This window comes from Scyliorhinus canicula, chromosome 9 (assembly GCF_902713615.1).
Source record: "Scyliorhinus canicula chromosome 9, sScyCan1.1, whole genome shotgun sequence".
NCBI lineage: Eukaryota > Metazoa > Chordata > Chondrichthyes > Carcharhiniformes > Scyliorhinidae > Scyliorhinus > Scyliorhinus canicula.
In genome coordinates this window covers 191900945-191928557 of record NC_052154.1, presented here as the reverse complement: position 1 = coordinate 191928557, position 27613 = coordinate 191900945, and the positions used below count along the sequence as shown (strand labels likewise).

General features: G+C 46.7%; 1 protein-coding gene across 11 annotated transcripts in view; it reads left to right on the top strand.

Annotated features, from left to right (window-relative positions):
• The window catches only part of nav2a (neuron navigator 2a), a 1053608-nt gene that overhangs the window by 764864 nt on the left and 261131 nt on the right, over positions 1 to 27613 (top strand). For all 11 annotated transcript variants that reach the window (XM_038808368.1, XM_038808371.1, XM_038808364.1 and 8 more), the window contains 2 exons: positions 7406 to 8495; positions 10869 to 10981. In XM_038808368.1, the coding sequence (XP_038664296.1) occupies positions 7406 to 8495; positions 10869 to 10981 (1203 nt within the window). The remainder of the gene's footprint in view (positions 1 to 7405; positions 8496 to 10868; positions 10982 to 27613) is intronic.

Sequence of the window (27613 nt, the reverse complement as noted above, 5' to 3'; positions counted from 1 at the left end):
TGAGGTCCCAGGTTCGATTCTGGGGTCACTGTCTGTGTGGAGTTTGCACATTCTCCTCATGTTTGCGTGGGTTTCGCCCCCACAACCCAAAGATGTGCAGGCTAGGTGGATTGGCCATGCTAAATTGCCCGTTAATTGGAAAAAATTAATTGGGTATTCTAAATTTTAAAATAAAGAATGGATGTTGGATATTCTCCCAACTGGCTCCTTGGGCAATATGTCATTTCGGGACGGACTAAACTGTACAGACTTGAAAGAGTCAAAGTGAGTTAACTAATCTTAGGCAGAGCAGCACTACGTGATGATTTGTTCCCTGTGAGGTTTGGTTGGGGGAAAATCAGCCAGGGTTCCTGGTTCCAATTATTACCCAATAATCAAGATTGGAAAATGCATTTCTGGGCATCATGTAAGCTTAGGGTCTGATTTGGCTGTAACCCACCTGTGGCTGAACAGCTGATCAACAGCACGTTTCTGTGCAGACACTGAAGAACGTTCACTTAGTTGAGGTAGAGGAGAACTGCTGGTGCATATATGTGGAACCTTACCCTGGAAAAGAAAGATTGACAATTGGTGGGAGGAATCTACAAAGATAATTTCCAATCCCAGATTTTCATTAGCATTTTACTGAGTTGACATAGAAGGCTGGATTTTCCCGCCCGAGGCAGGAATCGGGTGATAGAGCTAATTCCATGTTCTGTTCCCATTCCATCACAAAATATTCAGGCCTAAAATAACCTGGAGGTGGAAATAGAGGGAGAGGGGGGGGGGGGGGGGGTGGAATCTGCAGCAAGTAAGTTAAAAGACCTGCCTTCTTTCCCGAAAAGCCTCATCGCAGTGCTTCTGATGTACTTGATGACTCACAGATATAGTTTTTTTTTTTAAATTTAGAGTTGCCAATTATTTTTTCCAATTAAGGGGCAATTTAGCATAGCCAATCCACCTACCCTGCACATCTTTGGGTTGTGGGGGTGAAACCCATGCAGACACGGGGAGAATGTGCAAACTCCTCACGGACAGTGACCCAGGGCCGGGATTCGAACCCGAGTCCTCAGCGCCGTAGGCAGCAATGCTAACCACTGTGCCACCGTGCCGCCCCTCACAGATATAGTTGAATCTTCTGAGCACTTTAAAGTTCCACCATTCATCGACACCTCCCTCACCCATTTTTCACTTCATGAGCACAAGTCACACGCTCTATTGTAACAGTTGGAAGCTGTTGAATAGCTCATAAAAGTTGATAAGTAAACAAACACACTTTTAACCAGCTGTGGAAATAAAATCAAGTATTTCGGAAAAGAGGAGAGAGGAGGGAGGAGGGAAGGGAGAAGGGGAGGCAGCACCCAGAGGGAAGGGAAATCATAGGGGACTCAGGCATCGTAGGGTACAGAGGAGGGAAGATAACCAAGGCAACTAACAGGTTATGCCTCTGTGGCCTCAGACACACCTCTGGGATGTTTTAATACCATGGGGCAACATGTATGTAGTTAACAATATAGCTATTGGGGGCAGCACGGTGGCGCAGTGGTTCGCATTGCTGTCTCACGGCGCCGAGGTTCCAGGTCCGATCCCGGCTCTGGGTCACTGTTCGTGTGGAGTTTGCACATTGTCCCCGTGTTTGCGTGGGTTTCGCCCTCACAACCCAACGGTGTGCAGGTTAGGTGGATTGGCCACACTAAATTGCCCCTTAATTGGATAAAATGAATTGGGCACTCTAAATTTATTTAAAAATAAATAAATTAAAAGAATATGGCTATTGAACCAACCATTCGGAGTTTATTGTTAATATGCCTCATATTTATGTATATGTTTCCTGTGTATTCTTACCTTTTCTGTTTTGTTATAAATACAAACGGGAATCAATTAAAAATAGTTTTAAAAGTATTTATGAAATGACTAGGTAGTGGATTGCATCCAAAAGCCTATAAAACTCCTTAGGTAAACAAACAGACTTGAGAACAACTATGTCAACCGATTTCTAGACCGAATACATAAAAGCAATGGGAAAATATTAAACATCTACCCATACATGAATGGTCTAGCAATCCACTCAGTTCAAGGGCAGTTAGGGATGGGCAATAAATGCTGGCCCAGCAAACAAGCCGAACATCCCATGAATGAATAGAAAAGGTACCAGGCTACCCTTTCAATAGTGTGAAAGGTGTATTCTGGCTTTTTATCCATTAGGTTAAATGTTTGAACTCACCTGAAGTCATTTCCACATTTATAATGTGATTGTTTGCATCACAATGTGCAATTTTACAGAAGTAATAATTAGGCAAACACATTGGTTGGAAGTTAATGTAGGCAACAGGATCCCGCACACTGTTTGGTGACTCGGTGGGAGCCCTGTGTCGCTTTTCTCTGGAAGGCCCAATGCTATTCCAAGGTAACCTGCCACTTACCTGGGCAGACTTGGGCCTTCCGTCAAATTAAACTCCCAGTCGTGTGGAAATCCAACCCTAAGAACTGCAGGCCAATCCTGCACTGGCAGCTCTCCAGTACCAGCAATGTCACCGGGGTCAGTGGCCACTGCTGGTACTAGAGTGGGGCCTACCATGAGGATCACCGATGGATCCCCAGGTAGAGGTCAGTGTGGGAGGGAAGGATGTCGCTAAGGTGGGTAACCAAAAAGGAAATGCTGGAAAATCTCAGTAGGTCTGGCAGCATCTGTAGGGAGAGAAAAGAGCTAACGTTTTGAGTCCAGATGACCCTTTGTCAAAGGGTATTACTGGCGGGGGGAGCAGAGGGTCAGAGCAAGGGCGACAGCATAGGTTCCTGTGAGGTCCAATTTCTGATGCCAGGTCCCCCGATCAGGCACAGAGTACATGTACACAAGGGATCCGCCTGGTAGATTTCCTGGTTAACCTGATGGATTTTGCTGGATGTGCTCTCCAGATAGTGAGTTCATCTGGCTGCTGCTGGTGGTAGGATGTGGCCTTTAAGTGGGTCATTAAAGATCTCAAATAGTCTCCAGGCAAGGAGGGCATCTGCAATCTTTCCTGCCCCAGACTTGATCAGAGGGAGACAGGAGGATTACAGGATATTATAAAGTATTTTTATTAAGGTTTTGCAGAATTTTTCATAATAAAACAGTAGTAACCATAACAACAAAACAAACTAGAGTGAACATTAACATAGTGCAAAAAGAGAATATACAATAACAATTAAATAGACATTACCCCACGCAACCCAGTCTTCCCACACCATCCCAATGAAGCACTCATCCCCCCCCCCCACCCACGGATTGCTGCTGCTGCTGACATTTTAATTTTCCCCGAGAAAGTTGACGAATGGCTGCCACCTCCGAGAGAACCCTAGCGTAGACCTTCTTAAGGCAAACTATATTTTCTCGAGGCTGAGAAACCCAGCCATGTCGTTAACGCAAGTCTCTACACTCGGGGGCTTCGAGTCCCTCCACATTAATAAAATCCGTCTCCGGGCGACTAGGGAGGCAAAGGCCAAGACGTCGGCCTCTGTCGCCCCCTGAACTCCGGGTCTTCTGACACTCCAAAGATCGTTATCTCTGGACTCGGCACCACCCGTGTGTTAAGCACCTTGGACATTGCCCTCACGAACCCTTGCCAGAACACTCTAAGCTCCGGGCATGCCCAAAACATGTGGACATGGTTTGCAGGGCTGCCCTTGCACCTCATACAACTGTCTTCTACCCCAAAAAACTTGCTCATTCTCGCTGCCGTCAAGTGTGCCCGGTGGACCACCTTAAATTGAATTAGACTGAGCCTGGCACATGATGAGGAGGAATTAACCCTGCCCAGGACCTCTGCCCACAGACCCGCTTCCAACTCCTCCCCTAGCTCCTCCTCCAACCTGCCGTTGAGCAGCAGGATATTATAAGACCATGAGACACGACATAGGAGCAGAAGTAGGTCATTCGGCCCATCAAGTCTGCTCCACCATTCAATGAGATCATGGCTGATCTGATTTAATCCTCAAATACGCTTTTCCGCCTTATCCCCATAACCCTCGATTCCCTCACTGATTAAAAATCTGTCTGTCTCAGCCTTGAACATACTTAATGACACAGCCTCTACAGCTCTCTGCGCATAAAAATCCACAGGCACACACTCCCCTTAGAGAAGAAATTCCACCTCATCTCTGTTTTAAATGGGCAACCCCTTACTCTGAGATGATGCCTTCTGGTCCTGGACTCCCCCACAAGAGGAAACATCCTCTCAGCATCTCCACCAGTCAAGCCCCCTGAGAATCCGATATGTCTCAATAAGGTCGCCTCTCATTCTTCTGAACACAAATCAGTACAGGCTCAACCTACTCAACCACTCCTCATAAGAAAGCCCCACCATACGGGGATCAACCTACTGAAGTGGAAGCTGAAACAAAGGGGGGTCCACCAGGGGTGTTGCCTGACAGCCATTCCCCTCTTCTCCCCCCCCCCCCTCTCCCCCACTCTGTTTAGTCCCAATTGGGTCCATGAACATCCAGCCCAGTGTGACAAAGTACCCAGTATCTCCGCACCTATCAACTCCTGACACAGATGACAGGCAGGGTTAATTGAGGAAAAATATCTGCACTTATGCAATCTCAATGTACATAAATGTTATCCCGGGCTCAGATGGGAAGACATAAACACACAAATGTGGGCTGACACTTCAGTGCAGTACTGAGGGAGTGCTGCACTGTTTTGGTTGCTGCCTTTAAGGTTGTGATGTTCAGCTGATGCCCTGTGGCTGTCTCGGGTCGATGTAAATATCCCATGGCACCATTTTGAAGAACAGGGGATTTACCCTTGCTGTCCTAGCCAATAATTATCTCTCAATCGACATCACTAAAACAGATCATCTGGTTATTACCATATTGTTGTTTGTGAGAGTTTCCCGTGTGCAAATTGATGCAGAGTTACCTTTCTTTAACAACAGTGAACACATTTTAAAAGAACTTCACTGGCTGTAAAGCAATTTGGAGTATCATGAGGTATTGAAAAATGATGCATACATGTAACTTTTATTTCGTTACATACAATGACATTTCCTGATTTTCTCACTACTTCCTCCTTCCCTCTCTCCTGATTGTTTCTGCTATGGTACGGCGGTACAGAAAATTGTCCAAATGTCTGATCGATTGTTAGTAACGTGATTGGGAGCCGTACCCTCTCTTGTTTTCCAAACTGGACGGTGTTGAATCTAATTTTATCACCCCAGACTGCCCGTCAGGTGGTGAGTCAGAACAGAAAGGGGATCAAACCGTAGAACTGTACTGTTCAGCTGCTCGCTATTTTAACAGACACTGATGCATTTGTGTCGTTTCTTTGAAATGGTAACTCTGTTTCTCTCCGGTGGCACTGCCCTCCTCATTGTTGGAAGGGGTGTTGTCGATGGGGGGCTGACGAAGAGGGGGGTTGATTTGGTGATGTGGGGGGGGGGATATTGGAGGAGGACAGGGCATCTCGGGATGGGGCCAAGTGGGAGGAGGAGTTAGGGAACTGGAGGAGAGATTGTGCTAAGATACATACATAGATACATAGAAGATAGGAGCAGGAGGAGGCCTTTTGGCCCTTCGAGCCTGCTCCGCCATTTAACACAATCATGGCTGATCATCCAACTCAATAGCCTAATCCTGCTTTCTCCCTATAACCTTTGATCCCATTCTCCCCAAGTGCTATATCCAGCCGCCTCTTGAATATATTCAATGTTTTAGCAACAACTTCCTGTGGTAATGAATTCCACAGGCTCACCACTCTTTGTGTGAAGAAATGCCTCCTTATCTTTGTCCGAAATGGTTTTCCCTGAATTCTCAGACTGCGATCCCTGGTTCTGGACCCACCCACTGAGATGCTGATGAGGGAAAATGCCTCAACCTCGTGTGCGAGGCTTGGGCTGGTTCAGTTATAAGTGGTACATAAGGCGCACCTGACAAAGTCAAGGATGAGCCGGATGTTTGAAGGAGTGGAGGATGTGTGTGTGAGCGGTGCAGGAGGGGCCTAGCTAATCATGTGCATATGTTCTGGCTCTGCCCAAGGTTGGAGACGTTTTTTTGGGGGGGGGGGGGTTCTTTAGCACCAGATCGGTAACCTGACAAGTGGACTTGGAGCACATTCTCCTGGGGGCCATACTCTGGGTGCCGGACTTGCCAGAATTGCAGACGGGTGCGGAGCAGATGTGTTAGCCTTCGCCTTGCTCATCGCTCGCAGGCGGGTCCTATGGGGGTGGAAGTCAGCTTCTCCACCCTCTGCCTTGGGAAGGCTGGGGGATTTAATGCCGTTCCTATGTTTGGAAAAGATGACATTTTCCTCCAGGGGGACGAGTGAGGGGTTGCACAAGAGATGGGGTCTGTTTATATCATGTTTTGGAGAGCTAGTTGTCGCTAACAGGTAGCGGGATGGCGGTGGGGTTGCTTTGGGGTTATTTCAGTGTAAATGTTGTGTGTTATGGATCAGGGGCCTATGGGGAGAAGGCAGGAGAATTGGGATGAGAAAAATATCAGCTGTGATTGAATGGTGGAGCAGACACGATGGGCCGAGTGGCCTAATTCTGCTCCTACACCTTATGGTATTGTGTTGTGTGATTGTAACAATGTTAAAACTCTTGGCTGGATTCTCCGCCGGTGGGATGCTCCATTTTGCCGGCAGCCGGTTTCCTGTCGACGTGGGGCTGCCCCACAATGGGAAACCCCATTGACCGGCCGGCGTAACGGAGCATCCCGCCGGCCGATAGAAATAGAAATGTGGCGGGGTGGGATGGAGAATCCAGCCCACTATTTCTCTCTCCACTGCCTGTCCGGCTGAGTTCTTCACAGTTGCTGTTTCTATATCAGATTTATTGCATTCACAGTATTTTGTTGCTGTTGCATTATTGTTGCGATGTTAAGGAAGAATAGTATTTGCATTTGTTCTGTGCTCTATCACGTCTTCAGAGTATTAGTAGAAAAGACTTGTTGGTGATGTGCCTGGCTGTGGTTGCTGAACATATTTTCACAGCATGAAGGTTTATGTGTCTAACCCTTTCTACCCCAAAACCCTTTCTGCAAAACACTGACATCCGATTATACTGTACTTTTTCTCTGAGTCGCCTATGAGTAAAACATTCCTTCTTGTAGTACTCCATCCACCATCACAGCTTTGATTAGCTTCCATCGGCAAGTAATTGTTGTATATTTTAGACACCAAACAGGGTTATAATTTTGAAAACTGTCCTTAGTTGAAGGGTCTGTGGCTCTTCACATCATTTTGGAAAACTACATTAAATGTGACATATTTATTTAAAACGTCAATAGATATGAGACTGCAGTGTCTTGTACAAGACAGATGAAAGGAGAACATTGACAGAGTACGCTGACTAAGTATTTTAAATATAGCCTTCCTTTTATGGAAATGAGCTGAAGGTTCAGTTGAGTTTGTAAACTTGCTCCTCTTACGATGATTATGTTCTAGTTCCAGAGCCATCAGACAACACGGCCCAGCAGCCCGGAATGAATGAGAATGTACCGTCTACAGCCAGCAGCAGCACAAGCAGTATCGGGGGAAGCACATCCGCTATTCCCCAGCCCAACTCTGCCAAACCCTGGCGCAGCAAATCTCTCAACGCCAAGCACACTGCCACGTCTTCCATGTTATCTGTGAAGCAGCCCCCGCAGGAACCGCCCAAGCCAGCGGCTGAAACTACTGCCAAGTCCAATGCCAATGGTCAGAAATCCATGCTGGAGAAGTTGAAGCTGTTCAATAATAAAGGTGGTTGCAAGACTGGTGGGCCCACCCTGGAGAGCTCAGGGCCTCGTGATGGCAGCTGTGAGAGGGTGGAGCCCACTTCTAACTCTGTGGACCTTCCTGAGGCAGACGCCTCGGCCAAAAGTATTAATAGTGCCGCACCTGCCTCGAACAGCCCCAAAATTGCACTAAAAGGCATCGCGCAAAGGACCATCAGTCGAGCGCTGAGCAATAAGAAAAGCTCGCCGAAAGGCAGTGAAAAGGAGAAAGAAAAGCAGAAGGAGAAAGACAAAACGAAGGAGGTCTCCAAAAGGGTATCCGTCTGTGAAAAAACTGAATTGGACAAGGAGCAAAAAGAGGAGCCGCAGCTCACCGCTCCCGAAATGCCAAAAAAATCCTCCAAGCTCTCCAGCTTTATCCCAAAAGGAGGGAAATCGAATGGTGCCAAAAAAGATCCTCCCGCGCCCCAGCAAAGTGGAATACCAAAACCAGGGCTAAAAACCTCGACAGGGAAAACTACAAGTGCCCAAGCTCCTGCAAAGGAAACTGAGCGGCCCCGCAGTGGGAGGCTCAGTGCTGGACTCACGCTGCAGAAATCACAGTTGGACAGTAAGAATTCCAGTTCCAGCAGTTTGGCCTCCTCCGAAGGAAAAGGGGCCGCGGGGACGCCCCCTGCAAACAGTAGCAATGTTCAGGCTGCCGGTACAGTCAGCACAACCCAAACTACAGGAAGTAACACAGTCAGTGTACAGCTACCTCATCCACAGCACCAATATAACCACCCCAACACTGCCACTGTCGCTCCATTCATGTATAGGTATGTCTGATGTGTTACATTACAATTTTATACTTTGGGAATTTTCATCATTATGCAAGTTAAACTGTTTTTTGCCTTGACTTGATAGGCCTGGTATCGGACAAATGCGATTATAAATGCTCTCTCGTGGTTGAGGGTATGAGACACTTCAGGTCACATTTGCCACAGATAGGCTCTCTGATAGATTTGTGGACTATGTGGTGTAACATAAGCCATGCTGAATAGTAGACCCTAAGTTGTTGTATTACTGAGGAGGAAGTAACGTAGTGGTATTATCGCTGGACTAGTAATCTAGAGACCCAAAGCTATGCTCCCGCCATGGTAGATAGTGAAATATGGACTCAGTACAAATCTGGAATTAAAAGTCTAAAACAAAAGGTGACCATGAATCGGCCCCGATTGTCGTAAAAACCCGTCTGGTTTATTAATGTTCTTTAGGGAAGGAAATCCGCCGTCCTTACCTGGTCTGGCCTACATGTGACTCCAGATCCACAGCAATGTGGTTGACTCTTAAATGTCCTCAGGGATGGGCAATAAATGCTGGCCTGGTCAGCGACACCCACATCCCATGGATGAATTTTTAAAAATAGTCTACTCCAATTTTCTCCCTAACCCTCCTTTCCTTAAAGCATTGTCTCTTTGATGGGTGACAATATCACTGTTGCCCTGCAGTACATTTGCTTAGTGATGAGGAATAAGTCTTGCCAATATTGGGAGGTTATTTAAACTGCAGTGAACATCACAGCCAAGTCTGATCTTACCTTCAACTGATATTCACATATGCAAACTTCCAGCAGAAAGAGGAGGTGATATTTTGGCTGATTTCCCACTCCCTAATCCAGAATTGCTGAAGTTGTTTGTCGTGCTTGTACCAGTGTGTGCAGCAGGTCCCCTCCCTCAGTATTGTCTGCCTGATGGAAACTACATCCCTTTATTAACTCCCTGCACAAATGGGTAGCTGATTCTGGGTTTGATCCCTGGTTACTGTGTTGAGTTAGCTGCTGACAGTTGTAGAAACGATTGGGATGTCACCCTGGGCCTCTGTTTCCCTCCTAGCCTAAGGATACTATCAATCAGTGGCTTAAAAACCTCTACAGGGATCTCAAATTCTGATTGTACTGCTTTGTGACCTGATGCATAGCACATGGGTATGAAAAGTAGTTGATGGGATTGGGCTCCAATGCAATGTCCCCACAGGATTTGGGGAGGGGAGGCGCGGTGGCGCAGTGGTTAGCAATGCTCACGGTGCTGAGTACCCAGGTTCGATCCCGGCTCTGGGTCACTGTGTGGAGTTTGCACATTCTCCCTGTGTTTGCGTGGGTTTTGCCCCCACAACCCAAACGATGTGCAGGGTAGGTGGATTGGCCACGCTAAAGTGCCCCTTAATTGTAAAAAATGAATTGGGTACTCTAAATTTATATTTAAAAAAAGGTTTGGGGAGGCCTGAGGTTTAGACTCACCCTCGGAGTATGACCACAGACTCGCATCACCAGGGAAATGGTATCCTAACTTGGGTCGTCACCTTCAGACGGAGGCTGGGTAGGGGAACAAAATTTGTAATTAAAAGTTACCAGGAGCTGCAATTCAGTGTTTTACTTTCTCACGAATGAAGTGGAAGATGTTTTCAACAAAGTATTGGCAGGACCATTTATTTACCTCCTGGTTGCCTGAATTCTCCACATTAATGCTACGATGTGCATGAACATCCGAATGGAGGCCCTCCCTCTTCCTTATCCAATTGCTTTGCCAAGACCTGCGAATACAGGACCGCTACGTTCTGTTGCAGTGAGTAACTACGTTGGAGTGGCTCCCAGTCCTTTGTGCAGCTGGCTCCCCGACCTCATTATTCTCATTTCCTCGTGAAGACAGAAAATGAGCTTTACTGGGGAGGGAAGAAAAGAAACAGGTTAGCAAACATGGAGTGGAGGGTAAGGTCCGAGAGGTGGTGTGACAAGAGTCCATTAACAAATGATTGTGCCTCCCTTCCTGCCTGAACAGAAGGTGTGAAATGGAGTGGTTACAGAGGAGAAGACTGAACACCGAGGGAAAATAATAGCCAGAATACAAACGTAATTAACTTGTTCAAACGTGACTCAACAGCCTTTGCAATAGGATTTAAAAAAAATAATTTTCTGGTTTAAATTTTGAACTGGTAAACCATTGAAACCATTTCTGTTGCAATGCACAGTTCAAACTATTTGAATTGTACTGCAGGGTGTGATTTTGCGAGCAAGTAACCAATTTACCTATGGTTGGCTGCATTTTTCTGTTTCTGTACAATTACTTCATAAGGGGCCGATGAATTATGCAGACGGTCCACTCGCTGTTCACTCCATTAAAGCAGGTTTATATTTGCAGTGCCTTGTTTTTTAGGTCACAGACAGACAGCGAAGGAAATGTGATGACTGAATCTGGAACAGGGGGAGTGAACATGGATACTGTTCTGTACAGCAAAAATGGACAAACATGCATTGAGGATTTGCCCGGTAAGTTGCCCAGTTTTTACGTACACGCACAGGCTATGACATTAAAAAAAAGCGAAGGCTGAAGTTTTGTAATTTAAAATGTTTGCAGTGTTGTGTGAAGGTGCATATCTATTTCAGTCAATAACGTTGACATTTTTTATCCCTTGTCACAGAAATGAGGAACAATTGTATCGTTCTGCAAATGCAGTCTGATACATCTAGTTTTGCTGCTTGTTTGACTTGTCATCTCTAAGTTGGCAGAGTGACTATACAAGCGGACCATATGAAAGCAATGTAAGGATTTTCCCACCCCTTCCAAAAATGCATACTCATGATTTTGCATGGCAAAGGATTTCAAACTGATGTCTGCAAGATCTTCAGATTTATCATTGTCTGAGGCCAAGCACATTTCACATTGTGAGCCCAGCATCTTGAACATTTTTATTCAATATTCTTTGCCAGTTCTTGTTCCTTCTTGCTTTATTTCAGTTGCATGTGCACTAATTTACAAAAAAATGTCTGCATTGCTGAAGCTGTCCTTGTTTGGGCTGCTGCCAGTGCTTTTTGAAAGCTGGATTCCTGGTTTCTGCGAGAGTATCAATATTTGCAGAGCCCCCCAGTATATGCTGGGGACAACCCTGCAACACACATGCAATTTAGTTCATTATTAAAGCCACAGGTTCTCCAAGTTCACCTTTATGACCCCACGCGATTACTGATGTTGCCGATGTTTCTTGTTGAAGCCTTTTATTGGTCTGCAGGGTTCCCAAATAAAGTAGCATTTAATTTCCGAAGATTTCCTGTAGATTTTACATATTTAAAATATCTTTTTACCGTAAACATTTTTTTGGGTCAATTTCTCTTCTTTCCCCTCCCTGAGATATTGGGCCTGCAGTGCCAAGAACGACCCCGCTATCAAGCGGGACTTTTTTTGACCTCGGTTGAGAACGCTTCGCGGAGGTCACAATTACCTCACTCACTTCCTGCAGTGATGAGCTCAGCTTGCCAGTGCAGGAAGAGATCAGGGCGCCATTTTTAAAACGCCAGCCCGATCTCTCAACCTCCACTCCCACTCCCACCGTGGCCTCCAGACCCCCCAGCGTCCCAACGTACCTCCTCTCCAGGGGTCCTCAAGTCCCCTCACCCCATCGCTTAAGGGCAGGGCTCCGGGCTCCATTCCTGTCACGTGCAACCTGGCACCTTGGTGCTGCCAGCCTGCCAGGGTGCATTGCCAGGGAGCATTGGCAGCCCTGCCTGAGTGCCCAGGTGGCAGTGCCAAGATGCAGGGTCGTCAGTGGAAAGGTGCCCAAGTGGCGGCGGGAGTGCCAGGGTACTAATACCCTACCCAGAGCCGAACCGATGGTGTGGGAGACCTTCCCCTCCACCCCCAGGTGTCACCACGCCTTGTTCACGTTTGTGTGGATTCTTGCTGAACGGTGCCACGTGAGGTCTCCCAGGCTTGAACGTTCGTTCCCGTGCCTCGGGAGAATCGAGCGGCAACATATTTAAATGAGCCTAGTTACCGACCTTGTCCTGTCACTGAGTGTGCACGACAAAGCCATTCGATCATGCCCATTTACTCTGTTGGTTTGCAATATCCTTGACTGACCCCCCCTGTGTGTTGCTCAAGTGCTCATTCTTGCAAGTTATTTCATTGTGGAGTGTCTGGACGAGATCATGTCCAGAAGTTCAGTTCCATGGCTGGTTTTGAGATACCAACAGTGGGAAACCTGCTTGTTCGTTTCTTTCCTTTTTTATCCTCTAGTTCAGGGACACAGATGGCCAATTGTCATACTCCTACTGCCTCCCCAATGATCATTAGCAAACTCAGTAGAAGCTGAGGATCGGACTTGGTGCTGTCCGGGCCTGTATGATTTTAGTTCCTGGATAATTCAATTGCTGAGCTGTTGTGGTGTGTTTTACCCATCTTTAAGAAGATTTGGTGGGCACTGCATGATCCTGCTATATTCTCTTTCATCGTTCCCAGATGATGGACGAATTAGAATAACATTGAACCAATTTGTTTTTTTCCCTGTACATTGTGATTCATTGGACATTAGGCCAAGCTGCATTGGGTAGTACACAAGATTGGATTAGCACAGCGCTAAATCGCTGGCTTTGAAAGCTGACCAAGGCAGGCCAGCAGCACGGTTAAATTCCTGTACCAGCCTCCCCGAACAGGCGCCGGAATGTGGCGACTAGGGGCTTTTCACAGTAACTTCATTTGAAGCCTACTTGTGACAATAAGCGATTTTCACTTTTTTCACTAAAGCTATGGCAAAATTACAAAGCACAATTTCAAGTGAACCTGATAATTTTTGTTCCATGTTTAGTTTCTGGATTTAGCGTTTTAATGTAAATTATTGAAAGTAGAGCCTTTGGCAGGATTTTCAGCTGCCATTCGATGTTGGCAAAAATGGCGACACTGGCCAAAATTCCCTCGAGACATCAGGTACAAGAATCTCGGCGGCGAGATCTCGTTCTGAGATTTTCCCCTATCATTGCTAGTGACACAATGAGGTCCCTCCTTCCTATAAATACATTTAAATATATTTAACGGTCTTCCTGCCATATGTTCTGTGGTATCATCATACATGAAGGTAATGTAAGGGTTAATGAAATGGATACAGACAGCCACTAGAGGGAGCTAATCCTAGAAGTATAAAAGGGATGACACTGAGCCTTGTGGGACAGGAGGTTGGAGTAGGTGGTAGGAGCAGGAGCTGGCTAGGAGTACTGAAGATAGTGAGGGAGCAAGAGAGAAGTATATTAAGTTAGAGAGTTAGATGTTAGATTAATATAGTGAGTATAGTTTATGAGTGATCAATCAACTGTGTAGTTTATTAGGGATAAGTGTTGAATCTAGTTAATTGTGTTCAATAAAATAGTTTTGCTGGTGTACAAGACTCGTTGTTCTCTGATCAACACAACACATCGAAGCCATCTAGATAGAGCAAGGCAGAGAACAACACATGGTCCACCCAGGTAGGGAATTCTCCCGTCGGCGAGGTTTATGGCAACTATTGCAAAGCGACAAATGGGTAAGTATAGCCTCCTGGGGGAAGAGGGACATGGAAAAGCACTGTTCCCTAGCACTCTGGCAGTGAAACAAGGTTATCCCAAGGGTGTATCCTTGGGGAGCCCCACTGGGCAGGTTCCCCTTTTGTGCTGCATGTGGGTGAGGGTGGAGGGTGGGGGGGGGGGGTTAGGGAAGGTTGTGGGTGGGAGTTGACATGGTGCCTGTGTGTGTGTGGGGGAGGGGGAATTTCTCCTGTGCTTGTGGGGGTGGAGTTGCCCCTAGTACTTGTGTATAATTCCACATAGTACGTGTGTCTGGGGGGGGGGGGGGGGGGGGGGCACGGTGCTTATGTGTGGAGAGGTTGCCCTGATACTTGCGTTAGGGAGCAGGGTTGCTCTGATGCCTGTGGTGGGTAGGTGCTTGTGGGATGGTCCCCTGTATTCGTGGCGTAGGAAGGTTTCTTTCCAACACAGATTGTAGTGCCCTTTAAAGAGGGCCCCACTCCACCAAAATGATGGCAGAAACTCCGCCCACAGAATCTTTGTGCAGAGTGCCAGAGAATGTGGAGAGAAACCTCAGCTCTGCAGCTGGAGAGCTACACACCGGTTTTCTCACTGAAACCGACATTGTGACTAATTATCAGAAGATTTTGCCCATCGGGATCAGTAAAAGACTCAGGAAGGCAATGCAGGAGTCCCCTGTGGTCATCCCTCTCTCAAACAGGTATATCAATTTGGATACTGTTGGTGGGGTGGCCTCTCGGGGGAAATCAGCAGTGTCCGAGTTCATTGCACCATGGGTGGCTCTGCTGCTCAGATGGGTGGGAGAAAAACCAGTGGCAGAGCTTAACGATTGAGGATTCAGTAGTTAGGGGCATGGACGGATGCTTCTGTGGCCGCAAACGTGAATCGAGGATGGTATGTGACCTCCCTAGTGCCAGAATCCTGGGTGTCACGGAGCAGCTGCAGGGCATTCTGGGGAGGGAAGGTGAACGGCGACTGGTTATGATACACATTTGTACCAATGACATTGGCAAGCTAAGGGATGAGGACCAGCAAGCCGAATACAGGAGGTTAGGAGATAAACTAAAATACAGGGCCTCAAATGTCATAACCTCAGTATTACTTTCAGTTCCACGCACTCGAGGGAGCAGGAATAAGAGGATAGATTAAATGAATGCGTGGCTGGAGAGATGGTGCAGCCGGGATGGATACAGATTCTTGAGGCATGGGACTGGTTCAGGGGCAGGTTGGATCTGTACCAACTGGAAGGATCTGTACCAACTGGAACTGACTGGGACCAATGTCCTTGCGGGGGGTTTTGCTAGTACTATTGGGGAGTATTTAAACTAGTGCGTCAGAGGAATGGCATCCCAAGAGCAGGATCAGATAAGATAAATTCAGATCAGGAAAATGGTGGTAGAACATTAGCTAGTAATGCAAAAGACGTAATGGTAGGCTTGGAATTACAGGAGAAGCAAAGTTTAGAAAGTATCCAGCAAGGGAAAATGGTGGGGTTAAAATGTTTATACTTCAATGCAAGGAGTAATACAAACAAGGTTGACGAGTGAAGAGTACAAGTAGACACATGGCAGCAGGATGCTGTTGCTACAATGGAAGACTGGCTAAAGGAGGGGCAAAATTGGCAGCTCAATATCTCTGGATAGAGAGTTTTCAGGCAGGATAGAGTGGGAGGGGCAGCACGGTGGCCTAGTGGTTAGCACAACCGCCTCACAGCGCTGAGGTCCCAGGTTCGATCCCGGCTCTGGGTCACTGTCCGTGTGGAGTTTGCACATTCTCCCCGCGTCTGCGTGGGTTTCGCCCCCACAACCCAAAAAATGGGCAGAGTAGGTGGATTGGCCATGCTAAATTGCCCCTTAATTGGGAAAAATAATTGGGTAATCTAAATTTATTAAAAAAAAGAGAAAAAAAAAGGATAGAGTGGGAGATAAAAAAGGAGGGGGAGTAACAGTAATGGTTAAAGAATTAAATCCCATTGTGAGAATGGATGATACAGTAAACGGTTTCATGAGTTGAAGTTAGAAATAAAAAAGGGGCAGTCACACTACTGGGAGACCCCTCAAATAGCGAAGGGGAGATAGAAGATCAAATATATAGGCAAATTTCTGCCTGTAAGAACAAGAGGGCAATAATAGTCGGAGACTTTAACAATCCCAATATCAACTGGGATTCAAACAATATAAGGGGAACTGAGGAAGAAAAATTGTGCAGTGTGTCCAGGAAAATGTTTTCGCCCAATCAGTGACAAGCCCAACAAGAGGAGCTGCAATTCTAGATCTAGTCTTGGGGAACAAAGAAGGGTGAGTGGGTGAAGTGACAGTTAGCGACCATATCGGCGAAAGTGATCACAATTCAGTTAGATTCAGTGTTACCATGGAAAGGGACAGAGATAAAACAGGTGTAAAAGTTTTGAACGGAGGCAAGGCAAATTTTAAAGAAATTCAAAGGGACTTGGCTGAGGTGGACTGGCCAACATTGAAATGAAATGAAATTAAAATCGCTTATTGTCACAAGTAGGCTTCAAATTAAGTTACTGTGAAAAGCCCCTAGTCGCCACATTCCGGCGCCTGTTCGGGGAGGCTGGTACAGGAATTGAACCGTGCTGCTGGCCTACCTTGGTCTGCTTTAAAAGCCAGCGATTTAGGCCTGTGCTAAACCAGCCCCAGTGCTGGAGGATAAATCAATGGAAAACCACTGGGAAGCACTAAAAGGAGAAGAGATCCTGGCTGGGATTCTCCGACCCGGCTCCGGGGAATCCCCGGGGGGTGGGGAGGCGCGAATCCCACCTCAACGGCGACTTCCCTATTCTCCCGCGCCGTTTTTTCGGGGGCCGGCGGAATTCCCGCCACGCCGGTCGGGGGCCGTTGACAGCGGCCCCTGCGGCGGTTCTCCGGGGCCCGATTGGCCAAGTGGCCGTCAAGTTTTGCCCAATCCCGCCGGCATGACTTACTCACCTCACACACTCCGGGACCTGGTAGGTAAGTCTGGGGGGGGGGGGGGGGGGGGGGTTCCGACCCCAGGAAGTGGGGGGCCACGGTGGCCTGGCCCATGTTCGTGGCCTACTGATCTGCGGGTGGGCTGGTTCCGTGGGGGCCTTCTTTCGTCTGCACCGGGCCCCTGTAGGGCTCCGCCATATTGCCCGGGGCCCGGCTGGGAGAAGGGAACACCCGCGCATGCACGGAAATATGTTGGCCAGTTCACGCATGCGCGAGACCACGCCGGCCATTTCGCACATGCGCGAACCCGCGCCAGCACTTCAGCGATGGCTGGAGCTGCGAGAACCACTCCGGGGTCAATCTAGCCCCTGAGAAAGTGGAGACTTTGGGGAAATGATGCAGATATAGTAGTCCAGGAGGAAATCTGTGAGATATCAGAGGGGATAATCATAAAAGGAGAGGAGGTATTTGAAGGATTGAAATCCTTGCAAGTTGATAAGTAGTCAGGGCCAGATGGAGTGTTTCCAAGGCTAGAAGTTCAGGGAGGAGATAACAGATGCCCTGAAGATGAGTTTCTAATCTTTGCTAGATATAAGGGAGATACTGGAGGACTGGAGAAATATAAACATGGTTCCATTGTTTAAGAAGGGATCGAAGAAAATGCCAAACAATTATAGGCCAGTTAGTCTTACGTTAGTCGTGGAAAAATAATAGAATCAGTCCTGAGAGATAGGATTAACTATCACATAGAAAATCGCCAACTATTCAGGGATAGTCAGCCTGGATGTGTTAAAGGAAGGTCTTGCCTCACAAATCTGATCAAATTCTTTGAGGAGGTGACAAGAAGGGTTGATGAAGTAGTGTAGTGGATGTGTGCTTGGATTTTAGCAAGGTGTTTGATAAAGACCCACATGGCAGATTAGTCAAGAAAATGAAAGCCCATGCGCATTGTGGCAAACTGGATAAAACGTTGGCTTAGTAACAGACCTGGCGGGGTGTCGGAGAATCCCGCCCATGATGTTGGAATTGTATAAAACACTGGTGAGGCCACAACTGGAGTATTGTGCTCAGTTCTGGTCACCACATTACAGGAAGGACGTTATTGCTCTGGAGAGAGTGCAGAGGAGGTTGCCAAGAATGTTGCCAGGGCTGGAGAATTGTAGCTACGAGGAGAGATTGGAGAGGTTGGGGTTATTTTCCTTGAAACAAAGAAGGCTGAGGGGTGACTTACATAGAACATAGAACATAGAACGATACAGCGCAGTACAGGCCCTTCGGCCCTCGATGTTGCACCGACATGGAAAAAAAAAACTAAAGGCCATCTAACCTACACTATGCCCTTATCATCCATATGCTTATCCAATAAATTTTTAAATGCCCTCAATGTTGGCGAGTTCACTACTGTTGCAGGTAGGGCATTCCACGGCCTCACCACTCTTTGCGTAAAAAACCCACCTCTGACCTCTGTCCTATATCTATTACCCCTCAATTTAAGGCTATGTCCCCTCGTGCTAGCCACCTCCATCCGCGGGAGAAGGCTCTCGCTGTCCACCCTATCTAACCCTCTGATCATTTTGTATGCCTCTATTAAGTCACCTCTTAACCTTCTTCTCTCTAACGAAAACAACCTCAAGTCCATCAGCCTTTCCTCATAAGATTTTCCCTCCATACCAGGCAACATCCTGGTAAATCTCCTCTGCACCCGTTCCAAAGCTTCCACGTCCTTCCTATAATGAGGCGACCAGAACTGTACGCAATACTCCAAATGCGGCCGTACCAGAGTTTGGTACAGCTGCATCATGACCTCATGGCTCCGGAACTCAATCCCTCTACCAATAAAGGCCAACACACCATAGGCCTTCTTCACAACCCTATCAACCTGGGTGGCAACTTTCAGGGATCTATGTACATGGACACCGAGATCCCTCTGCTCATCCACACTACCAAGAATTTTACCATTAGCCAAATATTCCGTATTCCTGTTATTCTTTCCAAAGTGAATCACCTCACACTTCTCCACATTAAACTCCATTTGCCACCTCTCAGCCCAGCTCTGCAGCTTATCTATGTCCCTCTGTAACCTGCAACATCCTTCCGCACTGTCTACAACTCCACCGACTTTAGTGTCGTCTGCAAATTTACTCACCCATCCTTCTGCGCCCTCCTCTAGGTCATTTATAAAAATGACAAACAGCAACGGCCCCAGAACAGATCCTTGTGGTACGCCACTCGTAACTGAACTCCATTCTGAACATTTCCCATCAACTACCACTCTCTGTCTTCTTTCAACTAGCCAATTTCTGATCCACATCTCTAAATCACCCTCAATCCCCAGCCTCCGTATTTTCTGCAATAGCCGACCGTGGGGAACCTTATCAAACGCTTTACTGAAATCCATATACACCACATCAACTGCTCTACCCTCGTCTACCTGTTCAGTCACCTTCTCAAAGAACTCGATAAGGTTTGTGAGGCATGACCTACCCTTCACAAAACCATGCTGACTATCCCTAATCATATTATTCCTATCTAGATGATTATAAATCGTATCTTTTATAATCCTCTCCAAGACTTTACCCACCACAGACGTTAGGCTCACCGGCCTATAGTTACCGGGGTTATCTCTACTCCCCTTCTTGAACAAAGGGACCACATTTGCTATCCTCCAGTCCTCTGGCACTATTCCTGTAGCCAATGATGACCTAAAAATCAAAGCCAAAGGCTCAGCAATCTCTTCCCTGGCTTCCCAGAGAATCCTAGGATAAATCCCATCCGGCCCCGGGGACTTATCTATTTTCACCTTGTCCAGAATTGCCAACACTTCTTCCCTACGCACCTCAATGCCATCTATTCTAATAGCCTGGGTCTCAGCATTCTCCTCCTCAATATTATCTTTTTCTTGAGTGAATACTGACGAAAAGTATTCATTTAGTATCTCGCTTATCTCCTCAGCCTCCACACACAACTTCCCACCACTGTCCTTGACTGGCCCTACTCTTACCCTAGTAATTCTTTTATTCCTGACATACCTATAGAAAGCTTTTGGGTTTTCCTTGATCCTACCTGCCAAAGACTTCTCATGTCCCCTCCTTGCTCGTCTCAGCTCTCTCTTTAGATCCTTCCTCGCTTCCTTGTAACTATCAAGCGCCCCAACTGAAACTTCACGCCTCATCTTCACATAGGCCTCCTTCTTCCTCTTAACAAGAGATTCCACTTCTTTGGTAAACCACGGTTCCCTCGCTCGACCCCTTCCTCCCTGCCTGACTGGTACGTACTTATCAAGAACATGCAATAGCTGTTCCTTGAACAAGCTCCACATATCCAGTGTGCCCAACCCTTGCAGCCTACTTCTCCAACCAACACATCCTAAGTCATGTCTAATGGCATCATAACTGCCCTTCCCCCAGCTATAACTCTTGCTCTGCGGGGTATACTTATCCCTTTCCATCACTAACGTAAAGGTCACCGAATTGTGGTCACTGTCTCCAAAGTGTTCACCTACCTCCAGATCTAACACCTGGCCTGGTTCATTACCCAAAACCAAATCCAAAGTGGCCTCACCTCTTGTTGGCCTGTCAACATATTGTGTCAGAAAACCCTCCTGCACACATTGTACAAAGAACGACCCATCCAATGTACTCGAACTATATCTTTTCCAGTCAATATTAGGAAAGTTAAAGTCTCCCATAACAACTACCCTGTTACTTTCGCTCTTTTCCAGAATCATCTTCGCCATCCTTTCCTCTACATCTCTAGAACTATTAGGTGGCCTATAGAAAACTCCCAACAGGGTGACCTCTCCTTTCCTGTTTCTAACCTCAGCCCATACTACCTCTGAAGAAGAGTCCCCATCTTGCATCCTTTCTACCACCGTAATACTGTCCTTGACTAGCAGCGCCACACCTCCCCCTCTTTTGCCCCCTTCTCTGACCTTACTAAAGCACCTAAACCCCGGAACCTGCAACAACCATTCCTGTCCCTGCTCTATCCATGTCTCTGAAATGGCCACAACATCGAAGTCCCAGGTACCAACCCATGCTGCCAGTTCCCCTACCTTATTTCGTATACTCCTGGCATTGAAATAGACACACTTCAAACCACAGACCTGAACACTGCCGCCCTCCTGCGAAGTCAAAACTGTGCTCCTGACCTCTCTACTCTCAATCTCTCGCACCCCAAAACTACAATCCAGGTTCCCATGCCCCTGCTGAATTAGTTTAAAACCCCCCAAAGAGTACTAACAAATCTCCCCCCCAGGATATTGGTGCCCCTCAGGTTCAGATGTAGACCATCCTGTCTATAGAGGTCCCACCTTCCCCAGAAAGAGCCCCAGTTATCCAGAAATCTGAATCCCTCCCGCCTGCACCATCCCTGTAGCCACGTGTTTAATTGCTCTCTCTCCCTATTCCTCATCTCACTATCACGTGGCACGGGCAACAACCCAGAGATAACAACTCTGTTTGTTCTCGCTCTGAGCTTCCATCCTAGCTCCCTAAAGGCCTGCCTGACATCCTTGTCCCCTTTCCTACCTATGTCGTTAGTGCCAATGTGGACTACAACTTGGGGCTGCTCCCCCTCCCCCTTAAGGACCCGGAAAACACGATCCGAGACATCACGTACCCTTGCACCTGGGAGGCAACATACCAAACGTGAGTCTCTCTCGCTCCCACAAAATCTCCTATCTGTGCCCCTGACTATTGAGTCCCCAATTACTAATGTTCTACTCCTTTCCCCCCTTCCCTTCTGAGCAACAGGGACAGACTCCGTGCCAGAGGCCCGTACCCCATGGCTTACCCCTGGTAAGTCGTCCCCCCCACAAGTATCCAAAACGGTATACTTGTTACTCAGGGGAACGACCGCAGGGGGTCCCTGCACTGACTGCTTCTTCCCAGTCCCTCTTACAGTTACCCATCTATCTCCAGTCTTTGGTGTAACTACTTCCCTGAAGCTCCTATCTATGACCCCCTCTGCCTCCCGAATGATCCGAAGTTCATCCAGCTCAAGCTCCAGGTCCCTAACACGGTTTTTGAGGAGCTGGAGTTGGGTGCACTTCCCACAGATGAAATCAGCAGGGACACTGACGGCGTCCCTCACCTCAAACATTCTGCAGGAGGAGCATTGTACTGCCTTCCCTGACATCCCCTCTAGATTAAAAAAAAAACAAGAAAAAGAAAAAGAAAGGAAGAGCTTACCTGATATTACCTCAAACCCTGATCCCGCTGAAAGGTAAGCAAATTTAAAGGCACTCACTCACCTTCACGACAGGCCCCTGCTCCCGCTTCCCAACCACCGTGGGGTGGGGGGGTTGGTTAGAGGAGGAGGTAGGGTGGGAAACACTCACAAAGTGTTTCGGGTTTAACTGTCACTTGCCAACAGCCCCTCCACAAACCACCTTCAACTTAGGCTGACCGCACTGCACGCATGCAAATTTCCCCAGAACAGCTGATCAGTAGCTCTGCTCTGCTGCCCTCTGCTGGTTGAGGTGAACAAAATTCCGAGGGGAAGAGAGAGAGTGAACAGGGTTTCCCTTGATGGAGAATTCTAGAACCAGGGGACTTGGATTCAAGATAAGTGGCAGAAGATGTGGAGGAGACGTGAGGAAGAGCTTTTTCACGCAGAGGACAGTGGGAGTCCGGAATTCGCTGTCCGAGTTGGTGATGGAGGCAGAGACCTTGAACTCTTTTAAAAAGTACCTGGATCTGCACCTGAAGTGTTGGAAGCTACAGGACTATGTACGGGGTGCAGGAAGGTGGGATTGGAAAGGGCACCTGGGTACCCTTGGGCTGTCATGGACAAGATGAGCCGAATGGCCTCCTCCTGCACTCGGACATATCTATGATTCTATGATTGTATTTGTAATCCAAATTCACATCTCAGTTTTAGGACAGAGAAATTAAGGAATAGCATCCAAAAGGAGAGTCAGAGGCATCTTGCAAATATTTCCAGTGGTGTCCGCTGGTTTAAAACAAAATTGTTTGAAACTCATTCATGTTTCATAAATTTCCTTTCCTGTTTAGCTACCCTGAGGCTGGGTTAATATGGACTGGGGGAATTAGCAGGTTTTCAGCAACTTGCGCAAGAAACTCCTTTAATAAGTTACGGTCAATGAGTAGTGTGAATGTTTATTGATCCCTGGGTCAGGCAAGGAAACAGAGTTGGATCAGATGAGAATTGTGTTGGGTACTGCAAGGGTTTAAGCTTGACATCCTCGTCACAGTTACGTGTTTTAAAAATTCTTTCATGGGATGTGGGAATTGTCCATCCCTAATTTCCCTTGAGAAGGTGGTGGTGAGCCCCCTTCTTGAGCCGCTACAGTCCATGTGATGCAGGTACACCCACAGTGCTGTTAGGGAGGGAGTTCCAGAATTGTGCCCCAGCGACAGTGAAGTAACGACCGATATATTTCCAAGTCTGGATGGTGTGGGGCGAACCTGCAGCTGGTGACGCTCCCATGCATCTACTGCCCTTGTTCTTCTAGGTGGTTACAGTCATGGGTTTGGAAGATGCTGTCAAAGGAGCCTTGGTGAGTTGCTATGTATTACATGCGTTCACAGCAGGTAAACATTTCAAACAGATAAAGATGCAGGGCTATGGATAGGGAACCGGATGGTGGAATTAACTCTCAAAAATGCTAGCAAAAGAACCAGAACAAACTTAACAGTCGAAATGGTCTTCTTTCTGTGATCTAAACTTGTATGGTTTAATAATTAAGGAAAATAGAATTTCTATGTCATGGTGGAAGACCATTTCCAGAATCATAGAATGATACAACACAGAAGCAGATCTTCCAGCCTATCATGTCACTGTGCTGACTCTTTGATTTCATCGAATTTACAGTGCAGTAGGAAGCCATTCGGCCCATCGAGTCTGCACTGGCCCTTGGAAAGAGCACCCTACTTAAGCCCACACCACCACCCTATCCCCGTAGCCCAGTAACCCCAGCTAACCTTTTTTGGATACTAAGGGGCAATTTATCATGGCCAATCCACCTAACCGACACACCTTTGGACTGTGGGAGGAAACTGGAGCACCCGGAAGAAACCCACACAGAAACGGGGAGAACGTGCAGACTCCGCACTAACAGACCATTAGTCTCATGTACTTGCCTTTTCCCTATAGCCCTTCAACATCATCCCCTACAAATAATTAGCTAATTCCCTTTTGCAAGTTATTATTGAATCCTGGAGGCTCAGTCTGATGACAGGAGCTGAGGACTTATAATGAGTAATTGAGGAGAACTTCAGTTGTTGAGTTGGCTTTTGTTTTGTGCTGAGGCCTTTGTTCATCCTGTTTCAATGGGAGAATCTCCCTCTCTTCAATTTAGCTTCTGCATCAATTGAATGCCACCACCTTAAAATGCACTATGTTTTGTGACAGCAAGTCTGTTAATTAAAGAGCATGCCAAGGCTAAGTTTGTAAACCCCTTCTTTCCGTCTATACATAAAAGTTGAATCGATTACTCTAATCAACGTTGAATTTTTTTCATTGGGCAAACCGATGAATATTTTTGTTTTAAAAACATCACCTCACTGTTACACTTGAGATTTAATGGATAGAATTTTTAACAGGTTAAGCGATAAAGCTAACTATTGAAGGTGTTCCCGCTTACTTCCCTCCCCAATTCCTCCACCTCATTACTCCTTACAGTGTCTTTGGGTGCAATACAACAGGATATCTACCAGCATTTTAAAAATTATTTTGGTTGTCTTCAATTTTTTTTCCCAAAGAAAATCTTATGGGTGCAAAAAAAAAAGGTGGTGTTTAGCAGGTATTAAAATGGTCAAAATGGTGAATTTCTTTTTGGAAATACTGTCCGACCACAATTTCGACTCTGATATCTCTGGTTTGCTCGATTGACAATGGCGTGAAGTTTTCTTTCTCCTTTATTATCAGCAGCCACACTTTATAATTTGGGAATGCTCCATCCTAAATTGATTCATGTAATCGACTTTATATTTTTAACTCTGGACAATCTTACAGTTTACTCAAGTGAAAAACCCGACAGGCCCCGGTTGATATTTTTCAAAACAAAATATCTGTTGAGAATAAAGAAGCAGCTTGTAAATTCCCAGATCCACGGTTTGATTGTAATTGATTAGAAAAAGTAAGATCGTGCACCGTGTTTTGTGGTTGCTCCTGAAGACAGGAATCCATTCTCTTTTATTTTCAAGCAGGGACAAACTGGGGAAGTTACGGGGGGAGAATAACTGTGCAAAAGATTCATCAATAGAGCAGGATTCAGTGCATTAAAGGTACTGAATGGGTGTTTTGTAGTCTGAGGTTTGGCCGGCGCTTATTGTGCCCTTTATAGCTGTTTGTGCCATGGCAGTCTTTAAAGGAAGACAAATAAAAGTATGAAAAAGAGAAACACCAGATGAATATTAAGCGGTGTGAGGACTCAAAGCTGGCCTCAGTAATGACCAAAGTTTTGTCAATAAGTTGTTCTCTTGTGTGCCTAATCCAAGCACACAACAGGCATCTTTTTGCCATCAGTCATTTTAAATACCAGCTGAAGAAGCCCGGAGAAAGGGAAACCAATCCTTTCGAAGCGAGGTCCGCAAACCGAGCTGAGAAGTGGCTGTCGTCCGAAATATAAACCGGAGGCTGTGTGCAGCGAGGTCGCACTCGTACAATTTGTAACCTGAAATGCAACACTTAGAAGCTATTTTAGCTTGCGACGAAACTGAGAGCAGAGACAAACCCAATGTGAGTTTTTGTGCCATTCAAAAGTAACTGCAAGTTTCAATAGATGTCAGGCAGGACAAGTCGTTAAGAAGAGGGGTGCCTGCCTGTATTGTTCTTCCAAGAATGCATCAACCGAATGATAGCATTCGCCTTTATTCACCTAAAAACTCTGGGCTTTATGAAGCAAAAGCAAGAAGTGCGATTGGCGGTTCTCTGCTTTCTTGGAGCTACACCCGTCCTGTGCGAGAATCGAAATTGTTTTACAAGCCAAAAAGTGGAAATGTGAAGCCGCCGACCACTTCTACCGGGCTAAACTCCTCCAGGATTTTGAGGAAGGCACTTGGGTCAGAAAGTGGCTATTTAGATCGAGCCAAACCTGGAACCCAAATGAGCAAGATTCCAATGCTTTGTGGATTAAAAAACAGAGCGCAGGAACAATTGGCCAAACCAGGATTTAGCCCAACTACCAGCGAGAGGAGTTTGCCCATGGGTAGAAGTAACGAGTTGTGCCAAATACATGTTCAGCACACGTGTGTGTGGGAAGGTATTGCTCGTGTCAACGAGCAGACTCTGCTCACAATGCTCGATGTTTATCAGAATCTCAACAGTAAGTATAATAATGATGGAAATTAAAGCGGAGAGAATCACTTTTAATATGCAAACAAATACTTTCAAGTCAAAACTATCCTGCATATATCACTGCAGTTAAATGACACTGATTGGAGCTGTTTCAATGCTGCAGTAGGACTGGAGAGATTCACTCGTGGAACTCGGGGAAGGTTGGCATGGACTTGGAATGCAACTTTCAAATCTCAAACACTGTGGAGAGGGGATGCAAATTGGAGCTGAGCGGGTAGTTTTAGAACATAGAACATAGAAAAATACAGCACAGAACAGGCACTTCGGCCCACAATGTTGCGCCGAACTATTTTCCTAGATTAAGAACAAATTAATCTACACCCCATTATTCTACCGTAATCCATGTACCTATCCAATAGCCGCTTGAAGGTCCCTAATGTTCAAAGATATATTTATTAGGGGGGGTGGATTGTGGGGGCTAAAGATTATCAGTGGTGTTTTTTATAAACAGGGGGCTGGTGGGCAGCACGGTGGCGCAGTGGCTTGCACTGCTGCCTCACGGCGCCGACATCCCAGATTTGATCCTGGCTCTGGGTCACTGTCCATGTGAAGTTTGCACATTCCCCCCCCCCCCGTGTCTACGTGAGTCTCACCCCTGCAGCCCAAAGATGTGCCGGATAGGTGGCTTGGCCACGCTAAATTGCCCCTTAATTTGGGAAAAAAAAATTGGATTCTCTAAATTTAAAAAAAAAGTTAGTTTTTTTTTAAAAAGCAGGGGGGGGTGCTGGTGGTGGTGGTTTTGAAAGGACCGGGAAGAGAGGGAACTATAATTGATTGGCTTCCTAATGCTCACTAACGTGGTTTATTCCTGAAGGATGTACATTTATGTAAGAAACTCAGAGGCTGCTGACTGCCATATTCCTGAACCAATATTGTTCAGGTGAATGTTACACCCACCCAGTTAGGATCTCAATTCCAGCAGAGATCAAGAAAAACCTGATAATTTGGGGAGGGAAGGAGAGATTAATTGGGGAAAACCTGTTGAAGGAATAATCTTGCCGTTTATTTAACAGGTTGTTTGGGAGGAAGGCACATCAGTAGTGCGCTCGAGGCACAGAACATAGAACATACAGTGCAGAAGGAGGCCACTCGGCCCAGCGAGTTTGCACTGACCCACTTAATCCCTCATTTCCACCCCATCCCCGTCACCCAGTAATCCCTCCTAACCTTTTTGGACAGTAAGGGCAATTTAGCATGACCAATCCACCTAACCTGCACGTCTTTGGACTGTGGGAGGAAACCACGCACACACGGGGAGAATGTGCAGACTCCGCACAGACAGCGACCCAGCAGTGAACCTGGGATCCTGGCGCTGTGAAGCCACAGTGCTATCCAAATGTGCTACCATGCTGCC